We start from the raw sequence: 24558 nt of genomic DNA, 5'->3' as shown, positions 1-24558 counted from the left end.
ATGGAGGATTGGTGGGGGGTGGGGGGAGGGTTGGGACTGACCGCGCGGTTGGAAGAGGGGGGGAGGCAAGGTGGGGTACTTTGATTGACAGATAGTGTTGAAGAATATATTTTTTTTTTTATTAACTGTAGATATTTGTTTTAGCTCATAAAATTCATACAAATTATCCGGCCAGAATATAATTTACATTGCTGGAATTCTTATAATTTGGTGATCATTTTGAATATAAACAACATATTTTTTGCATTAAACATACAATTTTTAGATAAAATGTTTAATCTGAGTAAGTATGTTATCTTTTGTGAAAAATATATGACATTTATATTCAAAATATTCCTGGTCTTACAAGGAATCCAGCAATGTCAATTATATTTTCCTAACTTTAGTTTGAGGTTATCCCACACATCTCCTTGGGACGGTTGGTGGGGGGTGGGGGGGGAGGGAGGGACCGACCGACCATCTGTTAGCTGGCTGTGTACTGTAGTGTGAGAGGGGGAGGGAGTTGAGTCCATTATTTGAATGGACATTAACTTGGCGACTGTATTTCTCTTAAGTATTAATTGTGTGCATGTACCATCATAAAATTAAGATGTTATTTTTACTACAACATAGTTATTTGTCGTCAAAAAGTGGAGTTTGGGGGTCGGGCTGGGTTCTATTGGAATTAATCCCATATGTTCTGTTATTCACTTAACGCGGTTTTCACTTAACGCGGGACCCTCTGGGTTCAATTGACCGCGTTAAGTGGGGTACCACTGTAGTTATAATTAGAAAGAGGCGCAGCGAGTGAGTGATTATAACACTTGGCGCTAGTCATGGCTTGTATCCAAGGTAGTAATATCTCCATTAGCCGGAACTCTCCGATAGCCAGAATTGAAATTTGCTTGGATTTTTTTTACTTTAATTCCGGGTTTGGGAACGATTTTCCAAGGGGCGCATTTTCTGGAAATTCAAAGAAAATTTTTCTGGTACCCTGAAAAATTCCAGGGATGGGAGATTTTCCCGGGTTTGAGAGAGTTGTCTCATCTACCCTGCTTTGAATGAGTACCTGACTTAGCAGTTGGGGAAGTGAAGCTGGTTGAGTGTAGTGGCAGCCACTTTAATGTACTTCCTTGTACACCAGGACTTGGTATTCTTTGTGATACATCCACACTACCTGTAACTCTAATGACCCACTTTCATTTTTTCATTGATGAGGATACATTTATTTTAGTTATGAATGAATTATTAATACAGTAAGTGGTGTGGTGTTAAGGATAATTATAAAAATGGTATATAATGTATCCTTAATAATGGTTAATATTTTTTCTTATCTCTTGGCAGAAGCAGACAAGATGAGTGAGATGGCTGCTGCCTGTGAATCACCTCCGAAGAGTGTCCTTAAGTTTGATGATGACTCTGAGTTTCCTCCAGTGTAATAAGTGCAGCTGTGTCAATGGGACTCTTGTATCCCAAACCATTTCCTCAAATCAGGTTTTGTGGGCTGAGAAGGTCATTTGTTTTTGAATCACTGTAGCAAAATTTTCTTGAAGTATCATCCCAGATTTTTTGTGATGAATGTTGGATGTGTAATAAGTGCTTTAGCTCTTTATAACAGTACATGTAAATTAGCTTATTATTTGAGGGCTACTTTTTCATATGTAGAATGAATTTGAGGGAAGTTGACTAATTATAGAAAAAGTCTGTACAGTTCCTGATTGTAATAGTTTTTGAAGTTTGATATTTGGTTAAATGATATATTTACATGACACCTCTTAGTTGAATGTTTCTCTCCTCAGTTTTGTGTAAAAAAAAAACAAATTGTCTATGTGAATTGATGTATACAAGTGAAGTCAAAAGTCTTTCTGATTGTAAAGACAAGAAGGATCTATCCTTTGCTCAAGTTATGTGTTGCATTTTTCTTTAATTTCTATGATGGTAACATACAGTGTACAGTATGCTATCTCAATATTCTCTAAATTTTCTTGAAGCTAGAGTAATAATGACTTTGTGTTTTTCATGTTACCATTTATATTATAATAATGCTTTAAATTTTTTTAGTAGGTTTTTTAAAGAAATAGGGATGTATCATTTGATACCACCATAGTAGGTGACATTTCATAATCACAATTAAGTAAATGCAGTTTCTATGAAGGCAGCACCAAGATGATTTATTGGCATAGGCAGATTAAACTATTAGTCTTGTGCTCAGATATCATACCTGTAGTATGTTACAGTACTACCTGTATTTTCATTTTACTAATACTGTATGTAAATGTTGCAGTCAAACTTGGGGGTTCTCCCTCCCACCTTGGGCTGGTACAGTACTGTAATGGTCATTGTTTAGTTATTAGTCTCCTTGCAAAGACTGCCAGTACAGTAGTACATGTATCTATAAATCGTGGATAGATCAAATAGAACACAAGGAATAAATTTTATATGTCTACTTATTGCCAACATTTTAAGGCTTTGTTTTCCTATGTTAGCATCTATGTTGATGGGTGATTGTATGAAATACAGTGTACTCTTAACATTTTTAGCATTAAGTGTGGTGGTATTTACAATTAAATACTTATTACTTTCATAAAATTATAACATGTACTGTACTTGGGTTGGTATAACAGAGTATTATACGCTAGTACAGTATCTGTACATTCTTCTGCTTTTGTTTTGTTTTGTTTTTGTCTAGTCTGAAGGAAAGTAACCTATTAATTGTTGAGAATTAAAATTACTTATGTATGGATACTAACATACTCCAGCAATTCACAAGGTTTATTGAATGCTAAGGATGAGGGGACCAGTACCTGTTTGGTCACCCGACATAATATATCAGGAAAAGCCTTGCATGCACCAAAAAAAATATTACAGTAAATCCTTTAATGTATGGCCCTTAACAAATGAGAAAACTTTAGAAACCAGTAGTCCCAAGGACTCCCCTAATGCAAATTCATTCTAAAAAAAACTGTACTGTCAACCCTTTGTATCTGGCATGTGACAGAACACTGTAGTTAATGTGATTGATTACTCCAGGGGTAAACAAAAGCTGCAGTCTTTCTCCAGTATTTGTGAGATAATTTTTTTCTTTGTTCCTTAAAGTGTTTGATGTACATTTCTATGTACCTGTATAATGTATTTTTTTTTTTTTTTGTTATTTGAGTAATACTGTATTCTAAACTAACTGGTACTTTTTGAGAACCTGATATTATGGCCTCTGTGTCAAAGATTCAAGATATTAAAGAGTTTACTGTATATAATTTTTGTGTCATTTAAAATAATGTACAGTACTGTAATGTATCTTATTGTAGAAGTGCTGTTATCAAACTTCTACTTGTGATATCTAATATGGGTAATGTTGTATCTTTCCTTGGGAGTACAGTATTTTTAGCTGGACTTTGACTAAATCATTTATGTTGACAAGGAACATTATCATGTGTCAATATTAAACATTACCATCAAGCTTTGCTCCATCCTATCTCTCAATTTCTGCTATTTTTTCTATACAGTGGTCCCTCAGTTAACGAACACAATCCGTTCCAGTAGGTTGTTTGTTAACCGAAAAATTCGTTAACCGAAACCATTGTTTCAATGGGTTTTTGGGTAATTGGTTCCAGCTCACCGAAAATTGCCTAAATTCAACAAAAATGGTAGAAAAGTTCACTTACTTTGAGGTGTGTATGTAGAAGGCTCCTGGATGATGATGATGATGATGGGAAATAGAATGGGGGTGGAGGAGAAGGAAGAAGAGAAGGCATTGGGGTGGAAGAGAAGTCACCCCATGGCACCATTTCACCCATAAAATTTTAGTTCTCTTGGTGTATTTCAAGATTATTTTCTTTAAATCAACACTGCACTGCATTATATATTGTCAATATGTAAAATATATTTCAAAATGACCAATAATTTGCTTGGAAACACACAAAAAAGCGTTTAGTTGAAGAGTCTCAAGCAAGATGTTACCTCCAGTGAAAACAGAGAGAGACTAACGCCTGTTTGCTGTGTTAAGAGGCTGGATGCCGCGCATTAAACTAGTCACTTTACCTTCAATTATGTTCAATAATTGTTAAAATGGCTGAAAAATTGAATATTAAACTTTTAAAATTATTGAATAGTATAAACTTCTTGATATTTACTAAAATAGTAAGGAATTTAAGCCCTAGAACCGATTAATGTATTGGCGGACTAATACTAAAGCTGGTTGACCGGCCAGTGCAAGCGAAAACATGTTGAGGTCGGTTCGTAAGAAATTCGTTAACCGAATTTTTTTTCGTTAACTGAATTTAAGAATCTTATAGGAGGCAGTTCGTTAACCGAAATTTCGTTAACCGAGGCGTTCGTTAACCTAGGGACCACTGTATTTTACTTTTCTGATTATTGAAGTGGTAGAAGGGTGGCTTATTAATTTGCCTCTATCTATTTCTCATTTTGCCTTGAGATGGGTATCTGATGTACTAAAGAGGTGGTCAGTACCAAACTGGGGATTTCTTCAGCAAATGCTTCAGTCATTGCTTGATGATGACTTGACATTTTCAGGGGAAATCTTAGCAGTGCTACCCTCTTTCTGACTGAAGGAATATGGGAAAATAGCCTGATATACTGTGCAGTAAGGTTCTTTTTTATATCCTACCACCTTTTAAGAGTGACTTGTGCTGTATATCCCACCATAGCCTATGGATTAGGAATCCAAGGGACCTTGAACCATGGTGGCTGGCAGAGGCTAATCTGAAGATCAGACAACTCATGTAGCAATCATAGCCCTTACCAGGGGGTATTAGAAGCCATAGTTATCACAGAAAACTGAGGTGTAACAAATTGTAAAGTCGCACAGTTATGTGCAACCTACTCTTCACCTCACTGCAACTACCCTCCTCATTTGAGTCAGATATGATATGCTGATAGTGCCTCTATTTAGGGGAGAAATTTAGTATATTGTCCCTGGCTTACTGGGACAGTGATGTTTTACTTTTAATATTTAAATTTGCAAGTGTGTTTACGATCACTTACTGTACAGTACAACTTAACTAAGGTGCAGCTGATGTGATGGTTCAAGGATCTAAAATCACCTGAATTGTTTCAAGGGAATTACAATACCTGCATATGATTCCTTGGTGAGCAGCCCAATTAGTTTCATTATATGGTTTGTTATATGATGCCAGGCCTGGGTCAGAAAAACATTGGAGGATTTATTATGGAAGAATATGCATATCAACTCAAAATAAATGGGTCCTGTAAATATTATCTCCTTTTATGAGTTAGTGTGTACTCTGTAATAGAACATAGGGAACCCATCATTGGATTAGGTTGTTTTATTGAGAGCAATCAATTTCATCCACTACCCATAAAATCTGATTTATGACTCTCCATCATGTTAAACCTCACAAATGAGAGCATCTTCAAGGCTCTTTTCCAGGGAAACACCCAAAAGAGAATGAAATAATTTCATTATCTATAAGTTACGTTGCTTTTATTGACTGGGGTCAAGTTGTCACCTTGTTTCTCTAAGTTTAATATTATTTACCGGGTAGCTTGTTTGCCATGACTTACGGTAGGCTGCTACTTTTGTGAACTGTGAATAATGAAAAAAATCCCATTTTGTTGTTTTTCTGAAATTGAAGCACTTCATGTTAGATGAGCCTAGTTTGAAGCAGTGTTTCAGGTTGCTCTGTCCGTGTCCTGTCTCCAGGCTGGTATTGGGGTTTATGGGGCTCCCAGTTGTAAGGTACAGTATTTCTGATGGCTGTGACATGGGCTGTCATTCATTTGGAGTAAATAGAGTTTAACAAGTTTCCTCCCCCGTTCTTTCTGTGATGTGAAGCTTAGAATATTGGTGAAAGGTTTGAAAATTTGTATTCTTTTTTTTCTCTGTTAAATATTTGTTGCAGTGGCCAGGAAGAATAAGATAGCCTTTTTCTCACTTGTTGTTCAAGAGATAATGTTAATTAACCAGTTTTGTGGCCAAGTCAAAAAAGAAGATTAACACTCTTGGGTTTGGGCAGACTGTCTCCCGTGAGACCCTCGGTGGGATCTGACCTGTTACTCAACTCACCACACTTGACTGCACCACACGAGAGATAATTGTACGTAATGAGCTATAGCAAGCTGGCTATTTTAGATAAAAAGGTGGGATTTGTTGCACTAACGTTGTAAATAAATTATCGACAAACAGTTTTGTATGAGTAATCATGATAAAAAATTATTTCTATACATAAGCACGAGATGAACACAAAATTTGTTTTTACGCTTAATGAAAATGTTTATACATCACTCTATACCTTCATTATTTCATGTGATTTTAAGAGGAACCTCATTCCATTATAAAGTGTACATATTTAGGAAAAAATAGTTATAGAAGAAAGATTGTGAAAAAAATTTTCAGGCTGCACCACACTATCACCATGTAGTGCAATCTCTTAGCACTTTTTATTTTTTCCCACCCCCTCCACCCTCACCAGTAACATGAGGCATGGTTCAAAACTCTCACAACACTGTTATGAATAAATAAAATCACTGTGATGCATGAGAAATCAGCACAATTTGCAAGAAAATGAGTGGGAAAAGTAGATCAACATTATATCCTGGGTCCTTTAAACACAAAAGGGAGACCGGTGTGGTCACCTTGGAGTGCAGTCTACATAGTTGCCAGATTGCGCTGAGATTGCTAAATGTGCATCTTGTGTGTCTAGCATTCATACACAGACAATTTATTTTTTTTTTTTTTTTTCAATTTTAGACTTCATACACAAATATGTGTATGAAAACCCTAAAGCTATAATTTAGATCCTACACAATTTTGTATATGAAAACCCCAAGTGTGTTAAGATGAATTCTGCCCCCAGCTTCTCCTACATTAGTAGGTGCTGACCACTGAAGCAATAGTGTTCTTCTAGTGGGTCGCAGCTTACCTTATTTTCTAGGTATTGAGGCTCAGGACCCTAGGGGTTTCAACGTAACTTTGAACAGCTTATGGCGGAAGATGAATATAATTCCTCATTACTTTGTCCTGAACCATCAGAATTCTGTAATTAATTGGAATTATGCAGAGATGTTTCATAAGAAATTTATACAATAATTTGATCTGTGTTATGTTCAGTCAAGACTCTGCTGTAAAAGCCTCAGGAAGTACAGGGGGTAATAGGGTTATCCTTGAATGCAAGTGACTGAACAAATTTACTCCTTATGTCAGGTACAGAATAACTATTGTTCAGCAGGTCAGATGGAGCTTAAAGAAGAATGCTTTACCTGAAGAATGTCTATTAGCATGTTTTTATTTATAGGTTTTTGAGAGTTCCTGGCTTTCAGACGAGAAGTATTATTCCCAGTCCAAGGTTTTTGCTTTCAGACGAGTTGAAAGTGGCTCTAAAAATCTTCACCATGGCTTCGGATGTCCTCTTAGAGATTCTCTAAAGTAATTAAATTTTCTATTTTACACAATTAGATGATTGGATAATTTAAGGGCTCTCTCAAAGGGATATTAAACGTGATACTCAAAGAATGCTTGTGTTCTGGCAAAAACATGAGCCTCGAGAAATTGTAGTTGACTCCTTACCAGGATTTTCAGTCTTCAAGGAACACTAGAACAGATTCAATTAGTTTTTCCAGTTTCTTGCATGATCTCATATCTAAAAGACATATTGCACTGACTGTACGAGAGAGTCTTAGGAAAGATAAATTTTGTAGTTCCTGTATTAGAGTTTGGAAAGATATTTCTAACAGGAATGATTATTAGCTGAAACAGTGTTTCAAAATGAGATTCAGGGACAGGTTTGTTCTGAGTCCTCAGAGGCTAAGCAGGGGTGGATGCAGGGGCAGTCTGGACACCCCTTTTTTCATCAGGGAACTCCAATACTCTTTTTTTTTAATGCAGTATTGTACACAGGCATTTTTGTAAAGTGAAAAGTAATTACTACTGAGCTCAGAATATTTCTTAATGTCAAGTGCAAGTGGCTTCAAAATTGCCAGAAAATGTCAATGATATTGGTCAGATTTTAAGAAAAAATTCTTGGGGGTTTACAGTGCCCCCCCCCTCCCTCAAAAAAAAAAAAATTCTCTCAGCTGGGTGGGCTTGCTGTGCTTGCCATTTCCTTCACCCACAACTTCTTGGACCCCCACCCTTTGATATTTCTGTATCTGCCCCTGCTGGTAAATTTTTTTTTTTTTTTTTTTTTATTGGGCACCCCCCTACATCCTTGTGTAAGGTGAAGCGCAGAAGTGTTTACAGTGCCCAACAGGGAAGCATGCTAAGTTCATGCTTGCCTTTATGTCTCATGAGTTAATGGCGTAGAAGCCGGAAGAGTCAAGGGCATAGAAGCCTGAAGAGTCAATGGTTTTATGTCATCAAGTTATTGGAAGCTCCAACAACTTGTCCCTGAATACGAATTCGCAACTTTCGATTTACACCAGGTACCTACTTTACTGCTAGGTGAACAGGGACTAATGGAGGCTAGGAAGTATGTCCAAACAACTTCCACCGGCCCGGGAATCGAACCCGTGACATCTCGCTTGCGAAGGCAAGAGCGGTACCACTCTACCACCAGCACCCCCCTAAGGTAGAATGCCTCTTAGTAGGGATATGTTAGTTTGCTTTGGATGGAGGTTTAAAAGCAAGAATGGCATTTTCATATCACCTAGCTTACAGGAGGGTTACATTGGGGTGAAAGTGTTTTCCATGGACTGAAGCAAATAGAGTGGGATTTAACTACTGTATATAACTGTTTTCTGCTCTCTCTCATGCACTGCAAGTCATTGTAGAACTGAAACACTTCAAAAGTATTTCTTGGGTAGTAGCTCCTTTATGGCTTAAGTAGGCTTTAGTTTCTCTTAATTCAGCTTTTTTCAGAAACCTGTTGTGATTACATCTCTGAAGAATTGCTTTCATGTTTTTGTCCTCAATCTAACAAGTTGCCTGTGCAGATTATCAAGGTACTGTTTTTACTTATGTTAGTGTGGTTTGATATATGGATGTGGAGTTTCCTGGATTCAATGGATAATGTTTAATTTCATCAGCTATCATTTTTCAGTATTTCATCAATATTTTGATCAAGGTACTATACCTTAAAGTCTTACTTGTGGGCTTTGCCATGCCCGGTACTCAGGAGACCCCTTGGTCACCAGCTATGGAAGAATTACCCTAATGTTTAGAATAACAGTAGAGAACTGTTTGGTATATAGGAGTCTAAAGGTAGCTCCTGCACCTCTACTGTGTTAAAGTTGGGCTAATTTCCCATTTAAGACTCATGTCACTTTGAAAGTGGAGTTTCTTTTTTTTCTGTTTCTTTTACTGGCTAGCTTCTGATACGCAGAATAACTATAAAATCTCATTTTATGACCAACCTTGAAAAGAGTGATGGGTCTCTCCCATCTCAGAGTTTCTTCAGAAGTTGGCTGCAAGTGATATGGTTCTGCAATTCCATTCAGTCGCTAGGTCTGTCCAGTGAAGAACAGATTTGATTTCTTGACTCATCACTCCTTAGCCTTCATGATAACCCTTCAGTAGGAATCTGATGGCTATGAGAGGGTTAGCTGATCATTGGATTAACCTCATAGATAGTGTCAGATAAGTACAGGAGTCATTCTTTCCAGGTTCTTTAATAAAAGGATACTTTAGGATCAATCCTCCATATACTGTGTACACTATGTCAGTAGCTCATAACCCCATATACAATAATCATCAAGTACCTAGGTGTATCCCGAAGACCAATGTCCCGTTCATCGCCTACTCGCATAACTGACGATTACATATAGGGGAAATATCCCACTAGTTTCATTGATACCCCAGAGATCCAACGATTGGCAGAGCTGTTTTGAATTTGATGGGCAGTGGTATGGTGCAAATTCTTGTCACCACAGTGCTGTGCTCATTGCCCTGACTCATTCCCGCCATCTTTGCTCTTGTTTACACTTACTATGTGTCTCTGACTTCGTATTTTTTTTTTATTTATGACTTAGTGTGTTGTTCAATCATACCTAAGTGCCCCAGTGATAGTTCCTCTTGTGCTGGGCAGCTTGATGTGATGTGATAATGTGTAATAAGGCATAATAAAGTGCAATAAGACTGGTGATGGACCAGCAAAGAGTGGTAGAGACTTGAACTTGCCACCCTAGACCATCTCTTATCATCTTCAACACAGGTCAATAACATTGCTTATTTAAAGCTTATTATGCTTACTTTATATGTCTGCTTTATTTTCTTGCTTGACAGTGTGCAGTACAGAGATATATCAAGGGTGAATTTGTTATGTTCTTATGGGATTAATTGCTTCAATAACGATTGACTCACTAACCAACGACTTTTCCCAGTCCCTATATGCGTTGGTTATTGGGGTACACCTATGAAGGTTATAGCTCTAGGCCCCATTTCATGCTGGAGCCCAAAATGATATATACCTGTATATATTAAGAAGTTACCTCAAAGGGAGAGAAGGTAAGATTTTTTCTCAGAGTACGAGAAGCTTTAATTCATCTATCTATTAATATTGGCTACAAAGTGCTCAAGCCTGATTTTCCTCCTCGGATTGTAATCACTCTCTGTACAACAAAGTCATTCTACTCCTGCTTTGAATCTGGTAGACAGCCGAGTGTTCTTATCTGATAATTAATCGAGACTTCCTTATTGAGATCTGTGGCCATGCAGTCCTAAGTGTTTATGTAGATTATTTTATTGTTTCAAGAGTGTGCACTGTGTTAACTAATGAATTGGTTTCAGGGCCAACAGTTAGCCGAGCAAAATAAATGATCCCTTGCATAAATCGGCTTCTCTTTTGTACCAGAGGAGGGGAGTGACCCAAAGTTATAAAGAGGTGATCTTGGTTTTGGTGTGGGGTCTCGGAAAAGTTCCACTTCAGAAGTTTACGCCACAGATGCTGCTTAGGGGTAACGAATCTAAACATAATAATAATGCTCTTTCAGGGTTTATTGCATGCTCCTTTGTGTTCATTGGTGAGCAAGGCCTATTACCCAGCCAATGACCCCCTTGAGATAGAACCAAGGGTTTTATCCCACTACAGTATTTCTATTGCGCTCATTTAGTCACAGTGAATTGTTGATGGACATACCCTTGCATCATGAAATGTATGACTTCTTCATTTCCTGTTTAAACTGTATTTAGTATTATAACAAAATTTATTTGTAATATTTTATTTTACCTTCTAGTACATTAGCTTATGAATCGAATTCTGTAAAATAGTTTGTTTCCAGGTGAACAGCTGTTGTTTACCCTGGGTCCAGCTTGTGGTGTAGACTTATAATTTCACTACTATTGTGATGATCTGCAGACTCTCTCCCTACTGAGGAGGTCAAAATAGAAGAGCAAATGAAAGTGCTGAACAATTAAGTATTTATCTCCCCAGTCAAATTAATCACTGCCAACCCCACTGTATCCCACGTTTCTGGTGTGAGATTTAGCTGTTTAAGTACAGTTGACTCTTGCTTTCCTTTATTCCTGTGTATGACACTACACTTGTACTGTACTTCAAATAAAATTAATTCACAATACAAATACAGTACTGTATACATACTGTATTATTATTGTAAAAATTTACCACTTATCAAGAGACAGACATTTAATTTTCCTCCCTTTCTACTGTACTGTACCTTGCATAAAACATTTCAAAATTAAATACAAATCATAGTAAAGAATAATTTTGTACAGTACAGTACAGCATGCCCTTACAATTAGCGGATTTTTAATTTGCGCCCTTTGATCATTTGCGGATGACACCCTAGATATACCCAAGAATGTCTGCAGGTAGTTTTAAAGTTGGTAGTATTTTCATGGCCGGGATGGGGAGCCCACGAGTTTTATGGGGTCCCACAAGATGTCTTTCTTGACCCAGGTGGCTGGGACATGCGCGCTTACCAGTACCCTGCTGCAGTCGGGGATAAACACTTGTCTATCTCGTGTGTGAGATACTCTGCCCTCTTAACAACTGTGCTCCTCGTGCTTGTGATGGCTCCCGAACGCCCCTAACCACCTTGATCCAGCCATATTTCACTGATTTCACTGTTATTATTAGTGTTTACTGATAGAATAGTGTTTAATAGTGATTAATCATGCCATTGTAGCTTGGTTAGCTTGTCATTGTAACCGGCAATCGTCATGTTGGATTGGCTAGATGGCTACGAAAGAAATTCTGTAAGTTTGATCTACGTATTAACCCAATTAACGCTCAGATGCCATTCATTCTAGAGAGAGTAATTTTCACGAGGAAAAAGTTGCCATATGGCAACCTAACTTTATTAACAAATTATGGAGTTGACTGAGGGTAAACTCTCGCATTTTTTCTGCATTTCGATACATTTTGTTGTCTTGTTTCTGATTATTTGTGAGTGGATTTTCCCATTATTATTTATTTGTATATGTCACGCACACACACACACACACACAGTACAGGTAAATGAAATAATTGTCCTAAGGGCAAACACATAATGGGAATATACATTTCTTTGCACACTGGTAAAAATGACCGATCTCTAGAAGAAGATCAGTACAGTCAGCTCCCCCTAAATGTGCATGATGCATTCCTGAAAACCCAAACATTAGCACAACTTAATTATGTTAAGCAGACATTAATTTTTTATATCAGTAGAATGTCGATTTAAAGCGATTCAATTTAAGATTATTGATTTAAAGCGACACCCTCAATTAAGGACAATGTTTTAATTTAAAGCGAATCTTTCCTATTTTGCGCGAGTTAATCTGGTGCATCATATTTTAAATTTCGCGCCTAATGTTTCTCTGGGCACGCTACAGTGTCCTAAGGGCAAAGCTGTATTGTACATGTACTCAAAATAATGTACTAAATGATTACTAAAATTTTTGTTGAGTGCAAACTACATACTGTATAGCATGATTATATTCAAATTAATCACTATCTTTTAAAAATTCCTGCAATGTAAATTATATTCTCCTCGGTCACTTCTGTGACTCATTCTAAAGGACATAAATAAATAAACAAGTAAATACTTCACTAGACATTCAGCGCCAACTGTCAAATATGTCACTGTTACTCCCTCCCCCATCTGACCAGCCAGGGTTGGGTGGTTTATAGGCTTTAAGTTTTTATCTTATATAATATCACAGACTAAAGTTAACAGAATATAATTTGCATTGCTAGAATCCTTGCAAGACAGCGAATAATTTGAATATAAACATCAAATATTTTGTACGAGATAAAAATTGTAGCCCTTTGTAATAAAATTAATTAGAACTAAAATTTGTATGTTTAATGCAAACTATAGCATGTATATATTCAAACTAATCACTATCTTATAAGAATTCCAGCAATGTTAGTTATATTCTCCCATGTCAGTTCAGTGACATTTTATAAGAAAAAACTTAGTCATTCTTAAGGACAGATAAATAAATAAGCACTAGACCTTGGCATCAAATGTCAAACATATCACCTCACCTCCCCCCCCCAATCTTCCCATCAGCTGATCGCTAGTAAACAGACCATTTCACATCCCATAATTTTAGCTGTGTTGATTTATGAGTGTTTGTTTTAACATAATACTACCAAAAAACAATGTTTTGTTTATTCTAGGAGATGGGCTGAGGTGCATCTGGGTAGACTGTCAGTCTTTTTAGTGTTTTGTGTGTCTCAAGTACCAAACTAAATTATTCTATTGAAACAACACTTAAAGCGACCTCTCTTGGAACGTATCTCGCATTATATCGACGTTCTACTGTAGTAACCCATGTTATATATTGAGATACATCTCAGAACATTCCCATCCAATTTATTTTACCCCAAATTATAAGGACAGAAAGGGGAAATATGAACACAGATTTAAAACAGTGAACAAATAAATAATCGGAATGTTGCCATGTACAGAAGAGACAAAGGAAGTGTTAGTTTACCTGTGAAAATGGATGTGTTAAGACATCATGAAGTGGGATAATGAGCTGTTGTGGGATATGAGATGTTTGGGTTCACACTCAGGATGGGATGGAGAAAGGAAACTCACAATGTGCTCTCTCTATACATGTTGTATTGGATGTACAATGCAGCTTGGTGCTGGGGGTGGCAGCGTGAGTCCAAGTGTGATGTAGAGAGAGCTGGTTGGTGAGAATGCTCAGAGGAGGACGGCTTGTGGGACACCATGCTCGCTGGCGGGAGCGAGGGCCGCCAGGCAGCGGCGGAGGAGGTGGTGTTGCTTGCTGGTTGGTGTAGGTAGAAAGAGGAGGTCACCACGAGGTCAGGTCTTAAATAGCGGGGGTAGGCGTGGCTTAGTAGTTGACCTCCGTGATGTATGGCAGCGCTGGTTGACCCAGACCACGAGGCATACACTGGGGGATTCGCAGGGTCGGCTACTCAGCGACAAACAGCGTTTGTAGGGGAGAAATCCACTACACTGTGGATATCATTAGACCCTGAGGCTTTATGTTTAACTTTTTTAATGTTTTCAGATTTGTTCATAATTTTTTTATTAAAATAAAATATAAAAAAGCTTCATTTGAAATAAATCTAGACATTAGTATAAACAGGTGTCCCTTGCTTACAAACATTCGAGCAATGAAAATTCACTTATATGAATTTTCTATTCTTACACCTCTTTTTATTGTACGAAAGCTATTCTTGCTTATACAGTACGAACATGGTTCCTTAAGGTAATGTACCTAAGTTATATTTTATTAACTTTTAAATGTGTTAGATTCTAAATTACAGTACTGTACGATAGTTATAATACAATACTTAATTACATTATAGTAAACCCTTGATAACTCGGAATACCTGTAAATGGGTCTCTAACCATTCCGAGTAATCGAGGCACTTTCCTCCCGGTTTTTCATCCCACCCCAATACCCAACTTTTTGGCAAAATAACCTACCATAAACAGAAAATTTGCACAAAAATCAACACTTACCAGCACTGCAGACAAAAGATGAAGATAATAGAGGCTTGTGGTGCCATGTGGTAGGTGTCAGAGGTGATGGGGGTCTCACTGGACTACAGTACTATATACAGTACACTATTGTATTGTAAGCACCAACTCTAACCCATTAAGTGTCCACCAGTTCTGATAAAATTTGTTGTCAGGTAAAAAAACAAAAACAAAAATTTTTTTGCTTAAATGGTGTAATTTGTTGTCAAAGAAACGAAAAATTGCATAACTTTGCTCTGGGCATTTAAACTTCCCACTATGCATCAATATGTGTGTTTGGGCCTCAGGGAATTCCCCAGAGCCTCTCAGGCAAGCAATGATTTTTCTCTATTTTGCATTCATTTACAGTATTACCCCGCTTTACACGGTTTCGCTTTCCGCGATTTCTCATTTACGCGGTACCTTGCCAGAATATAATTTACATTGCTGGAATTCTTACAATATGATGATCATTTTGAATATAAACATCATGGATTTTGCATTAGACATACAAATTTTAGATCTAATGTAATAATTTGGTTTACACAAAGCAAGTATTTTATCTTTTGTGCAAAATATATGAAGTTTACATTCAAAATATTCCTTGACCTGCAAGGAATCCAGAAATGTCAATTATATTATCCTAACTTTAGTCTGAGTTATTATTTATTACTAAAAATGTAAATTACTATTTTCTCCCAAAGCTTCTCTGGTAGGGAGGGAGGGAGGGACCGACCCAGCTAGGGCCGAGTATTTTGATTGACAGATAGTGTCCTTGAAGAATATTTCTTTGTTTATTTAATGAAGATATATGTTTTAGCTCATAAAATTCATACAAATTACCTGGCCAGAATATAATTTACATTGCTGGAATTCTTACAATAGGATGATCATTTTGAATATATACATCATGGATTTTGCATTAGACATACAAATTTTAGATCTAATGTAATAATTTGGTTTACACAAAGCAAATACAGTATTTTATCTTTTGTGCAAAATATATGACATTTACATTCAAAATATTCCCTGACCTGCAAGGAATCCAGAAATGTCAATTATATTATCCTAACTTTAGTCTGAGGTATTATTTATTACTAAAAGTTAAAATCTAGTTTTTTCACCCAACATTTCTCTGGTAGGGAGGGAAGGTGGGGGGTTGGGGGTGGGGGGAGGGTTGGGACTGACCGACCATCTGGTGCGGTTGGAAGAGAGGGGAGGCAAGTTGGGGTACTTTGACAGATAGTGTCGTGAAGAATATTTTTTTTTTTATTAACTGAAGATATTTGTTTTAGCTCATAAAATTCATACAAATTACTGGACCAGAATATAATTTACATTGCTGGAATTCTTACAATATGATGATCATTTTGAATATAAACATCATGGATTTTGCATTAGACATACAAATTTTAGATCTAATGTAATAATTTGGTTTACACAAAGCAAGTATTTTATCTTTTGTGCAAAATATATGAAGTTTACATTCAAAAAATTCCCTGACCTGCAAGGAATCCAGAAATGTCAATTATATTATCCTAACTTTAGTCTGAGGTATTATTTATTACTAAACGTTAAAATCTAGTGTTTCACCCAATCATTTCTCAGAGAGGTAGGGGCCAGTGAGCTGGGAAGAGGGGTGGGGGTGGGGATTTTAGTCCATTATTTGAATGGACATTAACCTGGCGACTGTATTTCTCTTAAATATTAATTGTGTGAGCATACCATCATAAAATTTAGATGTAATTTTTACTACAACATAGGTATTGTGTTGGAAAAAGTGGAGTTTGGGGTCGGGCCAGTCTCTATTGGAATTAATCCCATATGTTCTGTTGTTCACTTTACGCGGTTTTCACTTTCCGCGGTACCCTGTGGGTTCAATTGACCACGTAAATCGGGGTACTACTGTATATTTACCGTATTTATTTCCTCTCATTACTCATAAACTCATGGAAAACTATGTAATAAAATAAAATGGTTTTACTTATTTAATTTGCCATGACAAATGTTTTTATATAAAATAACGAGGACCAAGCAACAGCAACAATAGGCATCAACTGGCTGGCCTGCCTAACTGAACATAAACTATGCTATAATTTTTTTTTTATTTCAATAAATTGGATTTTATGTCATTGTTTTCTACCTGTTTCTATTTATTTCTATTGATTTATATGACTTCTCAAGAAAATATAAGAAATTATTTGTGTAAACACTTGATAAAAAAATAACATGATAATGGCATCACCTTACACGTATGTCAACACACACCCTCACGCCACCAAAATAATACATTTATCCTCTGGCACTGGTCAGCTCATTAGCCACTTGAGCAATGCAAAGATTCTTGAATAAAAGTTATTGGGACCTCTAAGCTATGTAGTGTGCCTGTGTCAAGTAGACAGTTAACAAGGCAGGCTAGGCACAATTCACTCATAGGCTGAGTCAGAGGGGGAATGACATGCTGTGGTGTGGCAGGTCTACACTCAGCTCTGTCCTTCGCACCTACACCTCCATCCCTACTTACCTACCCACTGAGTATGTTGTGTGGTATGCTAGTGTGTCTGTGTCAAGAAGACAGTGAACCAGTGAACGAGGGATAAATATAGGATAAGACAGGGAGGCCAGCTCTGCCCCCCCCCACCCCCTGGACACACACACACACGCGCACAACCAATCAGGGCACCTGGGATAGTTTGGGCAATTGCCACTAGTCCCATTTTCACTTAATTTGGCTGTAAGAAGTTACTATAGTGAGCACGGGAGATTTGTTAAAACAGCGGCGTTTATAAATGGCGGTGACGCTGTAGTGACAATGCCATTCTAAAATGGCGGTGACGCTTAATGGGTTAAATGTTATTAATCACTTAAACACTACTGTACAGTATATATATACGGGTGTAATAGTCTTTACTCAAAGTATGCCATTCTGAGATTGTGTCATCATGCATCAGAATATTTTGAGTTATGTACAGTATAAAATATTTTTTTATGTAAAACAATTCAAAGTAATTTATTGTTGTATATTTTACTGCCATTCCGAGTTATATCACATTTAGAGTTATCGAAGGTTTACTGTAGTTAGGTACTGTACAGTACTATATTCAGTACATGGTTTGGATTTTTTTTTTTAAATATTTCACCTTTTTTGGTATGATGGGGTTTTCTTGTCATTGGGAACCGAACCCTATTTTTCTCGTATATTAAGTTAAGCAATATACGAAAATCCACTTACTGTAACAAATGTTTTTCTAGGAACCTAATCCATTCGTAAAGTGAGAGATATGTACATATATATATCACTGTGTGTGTGTGTACGAGGGTCATTTGGTATGTAACGAAACAAATAAATGTAATTACAGAAGTAAAGATTTATTATTAAAGATGTCATACAGTCTCTCCTCACTTACGACGGGGTTCTGTCCCCACGACCAGGGTGTAAGTCGAATTGGTCGTAAGTCGAAAAGGCAAAAATAATACATAGAAAATCTAAAATGGGTCTCTTTTTCTTCTCAGCACCACAAAACTCTCACTTTTACTTTTGCCAGCCATTTTAAAGGGAATTACAAATGAAAATTTTGTCAGTATACAGCGTGATCATTAACGTCTGGACTCGAAAATATTTTATACGACCATGGCCGTCGTATATCCGGGTTGTCGTAAGTCGAATATGTCGTAAGTCGAGGAGAGACTGTACTTGTTTTTCCACATAATCTCCCTCTACAGCAGTGGTTCCCAAACACGGGGTCGCGGCCTCTAGTAGGGTTGCAAGACGCATCATAAGGGGTCGCATAGAGCTCATAGTCCAGGTGTTAAGGACTGAAGAACGTGGCCTAGGTGTTGTGTTGTTAAGTAGGGACAATAAATTATGGTCAAAGGAATAATGCAGTATCTCTCCTTGTGTCAAGTCAGGTCAGTCCAGGGAAGGTGAATGCTGATGACACGTTACACAACAGAAAATGGCCACAAATTTCAATGATAGATTCCCTGAGTTGCTTACTGAGTCTTTGGATTTTGTTCACTTTTACTTTTTTTTTACTTTTATCCTCTTCGCCACTGATCGGCTTGTTAGCCGCTTGGGCGATCGGTCACGTCTCTTTTCATTTATATTCTTCACCAAAAGATCGGCTCGCTAGCCGCCCGGGCGATCGGTCACGTCTCTGTCACGCACTGTTGGCAAATACTGGGCATGCACCGGCTCCTGAATGTACCTGAACCCGCTCCAGTGTTGGTCAAGTCTTCTCTTGAAAGAGCTCACACTCGGTGCCGTCAACACTCTCTGGTAGATTGTTCCAAGAGTTTACAACCCTCACTCCGAAAAAGTTTGCCCTCACGGTTTTCTGGACTTGCGGCTTCTTCAATCTTGAGCTGTGACCCATTAGGAGCGAGCGCCCGCCAAGTAGGACACTCAACTGAGTAGTGCCCCCTCAGATGCTTATACACCTCAACTAGGTCCCCCCTTGCCCGTCTGTAGTATAAGCTAGGCAAGTTCAGGCGCTCCAATCTCTCAGGGTAGCTGAGGTGCCGAAGTGCAGGCACCAGTTTGGTGGCCCTCCTTTGAACATTTTCAACCAACTGACAGTTCCTAGCATATCTCGGGGACCAGATGGGGTGACAGTACTCCAGATGTAAAACAGTGTGGCTCTTTTGTCCACGAAATAGCAGAATTACAGGCTGACAATGAGGCAAGGATGAATTTTGTCATCTATGATGACATATCAATGTTTTGAGTTATTTATCAAATTGACATTCAGCGGTTAAAAATAAAACTATCAAGATTCTGATACAATTTGGAAGCTCCCATGTCTGTGAGGCATTCCTATCAATGGTGTTAATAATAAAAATTATTATCTTAAAATATTACAAAATTGTGTGCTATATTGGTTAATCACATAATTATACCCCCAGTTAACAGATTTTTTTTTTAAATGATAATACTGTACACACACGTTACATGAATTATGACAGATGTAACTTGTATTGAAATTTATTATATGATGATGCACGCATGTCACATATGAAATACGTACTCTATGACAAAGATTCTAACTAAGAAAATTGTCTGTTTGGTTGCTTAACCATGTAATTATATCCCCACGTATAGAACATTAAATGATCATATAATGTCCCATATTAAACATGACAGAGTTGTAGCCTGTTTCAGCCAGTGTTTACTTTTAGACTTCTCAATTATGTAAAACATTTTCCTTACTTGTTTTTATAGTTAAAGACGTATATCAATATGTCCTTATTTCCTCTAAGGATCCTCATATATACAGCATATGTAATGACTTGGGGTTGCACTGGATAGGTGACAGTAATAGACAGGGTCGCAGAGGAAAATGCTTGGGAACCCCCTGCTCTACAGCTATGCGCTTGTCCCATCTTTCGATGAGTTTTCTTATTCCTGTGACGAAAAATTCTTTTGGCTGACTCCGTAACCAATTTCGGATTTCTTTCTTCACCTTTTCATTATTTGAAAAATGCTTTCCACGTAAAGCTGTTTTGGGTGGATCAAACATGTGGTAGTCTGATGGTGCAAGATCTGGACTGTATCTGGGGTGTGTTAGTTTTATAAAATTCCCAGATCAATGTTCTGGTGCAATGTGAGTGTTGAAACTTCAACATGATTTTCGTTCACATTGCTTGTTCAATCATTCTTGAATTGTTCAATCCACTTCTAAATGTTCGCTTGACTGATGCAATTGCTTCCATATTGTAGTGATATTCTGCGATCAATTTCACATGGTTTTATCCCTTCCGCATTTAAAAAAGGAATAACAGATCGTTGTTCTTCCAAAGTACAAAATACAAGTGGAGTGCTCATTGTTAATGCAGCACTTAATCAAGACTAATTGATGAACTGAATAAACAAACAGATGAAGATGTAGCTTTTGTATGTTTAAAAATGTAAGATGATCGCTGCGCTTGCCGTGTACATTAAAAAGTCTCGTTACTTATTGAATGACCCTAGTGTATGTGTGTGTACCGTATGCTGTATATATATATATATATATATATATATATATATATATATATATATATATATATATATATATATATATATATATATATATATATATATATATATATATATATATATATATATATATATATTCAGCAGATTTTTTTGGCAGCCTCTTATCAGCACTGTTTGCTTCACCTACCATATTGATGTTGTGTACAGTAGGTTTGAATGCTTCTGAAATGCTCAAACCACTCTTTGCTGGCATTAAATGGTTTTTCATCTGAGCCAACGCCTTAAATCTGCATACACTCGTAGCCTTCTCCTGAATCACCATTGTACTAGTGGGCACATTTTGCTTGGTCTGGTCCTCTATCCACACACTGAGTAAGCTTTCCATTTTTATCATCACATCAATTAGATGAAAATAAAGAGTACTGGCTGACAGTAGAGCAGCAACCTGAGCACTAGCCCTACTTTTCTCTTTGTTATCACTGATTGTACTGATAGTGGAGGTAGCAAGGCCCAAAGTTTTGGTAATGTAGCTCAGTTTCTTCCCCTGCTCACACCTCCTAGCACTTATAATTTTGTCTCTAAGGTAAATACCTTTTCGTGCTCTCTTAGCACCACTATTAGCACTAGCTGGCCTCTTTCCACTCATCTTGAATTATAATACACTGTACAATGCCTGTATCACAGTCCAGAAAACAGAGAAAGCAGAACATTGGCTGGAGATTCAAGAAGACTCAAACCGTTGTTGTTGTTGGACCATTTGCGCTTTTGTGCTACCACAGATTAATAACTCATCATATTTTTTTTTTCTTAAAAATTTTGAACAAATTTCAAAATTCCATGAGGGCATTTTTTCCGCAACCCAAAATTAAGGTCTAAATTTGTAAATTCTGTAAGGGTGAAATTCTGCTCCAGATAAATCTTATCGTTATATGAAATTCCGTAGCATGAAACCATTTTTCCTATATGCAGTACTGTACTTCCATTATAAAAGTTGAGATGCATTCATACGGAAAATTTTGGGGGCCCAAAAATATGACGAGGACATATATGTATGAAATCAGATGGTTTTAACCACATACAATGAGTCATCCATGATGTAACATGATAATAAATGAACAAAACACTCAAATTTTACTTTCCAGAAATGATATTGAGTGCTGCAGGAGGTGGTGAGGTGAGGTGAGGTTGTGGAATCATAGTTACTGGGAGTCACCTCCTTAAAACATCAAGTTTAATGTCCAATGCAATTCCTTTATGGAATCTTTTATCACCACTACTTTCACTTGAACCTGATGGTCTTTTTCCACTCCTCTTGAATAAGGGTACACAGTAACAAAGATGCATAACTGACCTCACTAGGGGAAAGGTCACGGCAGGGTTAGCTCCCAAGGGATAATTATCAGATATGGCCAGTGTTTTGTGTGGTCTGGGGTGTGCGCATTTGTTGGCCAAACTGGAGAGGGCCAAGGAAGAATTAGAGAGGGCCAAGATGGAGAACCTGAAATTAAAGGAAGAGATGGCGAGGATGAAGGAAGAGGCGAGACAAGGGAAGCCCGTGTCTGACGAAAACTCAGGTGAGTGGAAGGTTTTGAGGAGAGGGACGACCAAACTGGTGATGAAAAAACACACCAAGGATACGTTAACAACGACAACAACAGCTAAGTGTACCAACTCGTTCAGTCCCTTGATAGACGAATTGGATGTTTGTACAGTCAGGGACAGGGCTGACAAGGAAGGTATAAAAACTTCAATTGTTGGTGGCTCACAGGTAAGGTACTTGGACAGGGCTTTTTGTGGTACAAATAAAAATAGGATGAGGGTGTGTTTGCCACGAGCTGGGGTGGGGGATTTAATTGACAGGATGGACAGTATCTTGTCTGGTAATGGGAACAAACCCATTATCTGCCTCAGTGCAGGAGGCAATGATATTGGCCGGTGTAGGAGCGAGGAGCTTCTTGATAAGTTCAAGGCAGCCATAGATCATATTAGGACTAAGGGAGGGATCCGTATCATATGCAGTGTCCTGCCTAGGAGAGTTGGCAGTGAATGGTTGTCAAGGGCAGTTGGTGTCAACGACCGTCTTGACAGATATTGCAAGTCAATATCAGTCCCATTCACTGACAACTGGGACAACTTCTACGGCAGAAGGGACCTTTATGCTAGGGATGGGGTGCACCTGTCTAAGGATGGGGTGCACCTGTCTAAGGATGGGGTGGCAACCCTGGCGGGGTCTCTAGAGGGGACAGTTCAAAAGATATCAAAGTCTTTAAACTACTTGGGGAGCATATGGGCAATGGGAGACTGCAGTGGGAACGGGTAAACAAAGTAAAAGGTTACAGGGAAATAGTGTTAGGAATGATGACAAAGCTAAATTAGACAGCGAGTTAAGACCTAAACGCGGTAAAGGGAGGACTCAGAACACGACTAACCTAAATGTCTACTACGCGAACAGTAGAAGTATGAGAAGCAGAATGGATGATATTAGGGCCTTGGTATGTACCGAAAAAATCGATATAATAGCATTCACTATAACATGGATCAACCTAGACTCATGCGAGTTACCTGTCGAATACCAAGTTGCAGGTTACAAATTGTTCCATACCGACAGGCAGACTAGGAAAGGAGGCGGAGTAGCAATCTATGTCAGGGATAACCTGAAGTGTGAAATAAACAAGGAAATAAAAACTGAGCGGAATACAGAAATAATTTGGATAGAATTAATAGACGGTAGGGAAAAATCAATCTCAGGAGTAATATATAGACCTCCCAATCTTGATAGGTTAATGAGCGACTTATCTGGGATGAAATGCGCAGGGCTTCCATACACATCAAAGTCTGTATAGTAGGCGGCTTTAACCTTGGCCAAATAGATTGGACTGACCTCACGGGTAACTCAGAATCAGAGGATTTTCTCGAAATGATCCAGGACTGTTTCCTAAATCAATATATAACCGAACCCACCCGGGGTAATAATATACTCGATTTAGTTCTGTTGAACAGAGAAAACCTCATTATCAATGTCCAGGTAGAGAACGAACTTGCAAACAGCGATCACAAAGAAATTAGATTCCAGTTAGATTTTCAAGGCAGACGAAAGGAAAATTCCACTAAAGTCCCAGATTTCAGAAAGGCAAACTTTGATAGTTTGAAGAGGCAGTTGAGGGAAGGGGTATCACGCCTGGGGGTGACTCACACCGACCTCACCCCACCCACGAACCTGACGGTTGACACCGACCTGATAACGAGATCTGAGATTGTCGAGTCCCACGACACTTTAAATAATGAGTTACTTAATGCACAAAGGCAGAACATACCATACAAATAACTCAGATCAGACAACAATGACTCTACAGTCAATGGATAAATAATTATTTAAAGAACATTATTGGCCAAAGGAAGGCTATAGGTAGAAGGATAAATCGTGGCGAAATTTACCTCCGGGATTATTATAAGGTATTGGCGAGTAGGGTTAAAACCGAGATAAGGAAGGCCAAGAGGAATAATGAGGTAAGGATAGCAAGGGAGGCGAAGACAAACCCCAAAGTATTCTACCAAATGTATCAAACTAAAACACGAGAAAAGATTGGACCAATACGGTCAGATACCGGCGAGCTAACTGATAACGACGGAGAAATGAGCAATAATCTGAATAAATATTTTTCAACAGTTTTCACCACCGAAAATGTAAACATGATACCCGAGGCACCGACTCTATTCAGAGATAGTGAAGAAAACAAATTAAG

General features: G+C 37.8%; 1 protein-coding gene across 1 annotated transcript; it reads left to right on the top strand.

The window, feature by feature from the left end:
* Window positions 1-1320: 1320 nt before the first annotated feature.
* On the top strand, window positions 1321-3233 carry LOC121866105 (WD repeat domain phosphoinositide-interacting protein 2-like; the record flags this gene model as incomplete). Its single annotated transcript, XM_042365705.1, is given in 1 exon segment — window positions 1321-3233. A coding segment is annotated over 1 exon segment (98 nt), but the record flags the coding sequence as incomplete, so codon positions are not given.
* Window positions 3234-24558: the final 21325 nt, after the last annotated feature.

The sequence above is a fragment of the Homarus americanus genome, unplaced genomic scaffold, assembly GCF_018991925.1.
Source record: "Homarus americanus isolate GMGI-L3 unplaced genomic scaffold, GMGI_Hamer_2.0 scaffold32583, whole genome shotgun sequence".
Taxonomy (NCBI): domain Eukaryota; kingdom Metazoa; phylum Arthropoda; class Malacostraca; order Decapoda; family Nephropidae; genus Homarus; species Homarus americanus.
Note: the sequence above shows the minus strand (reverse complement) of the source record. Positions and strands in the feature narration are given on the sequence as shown.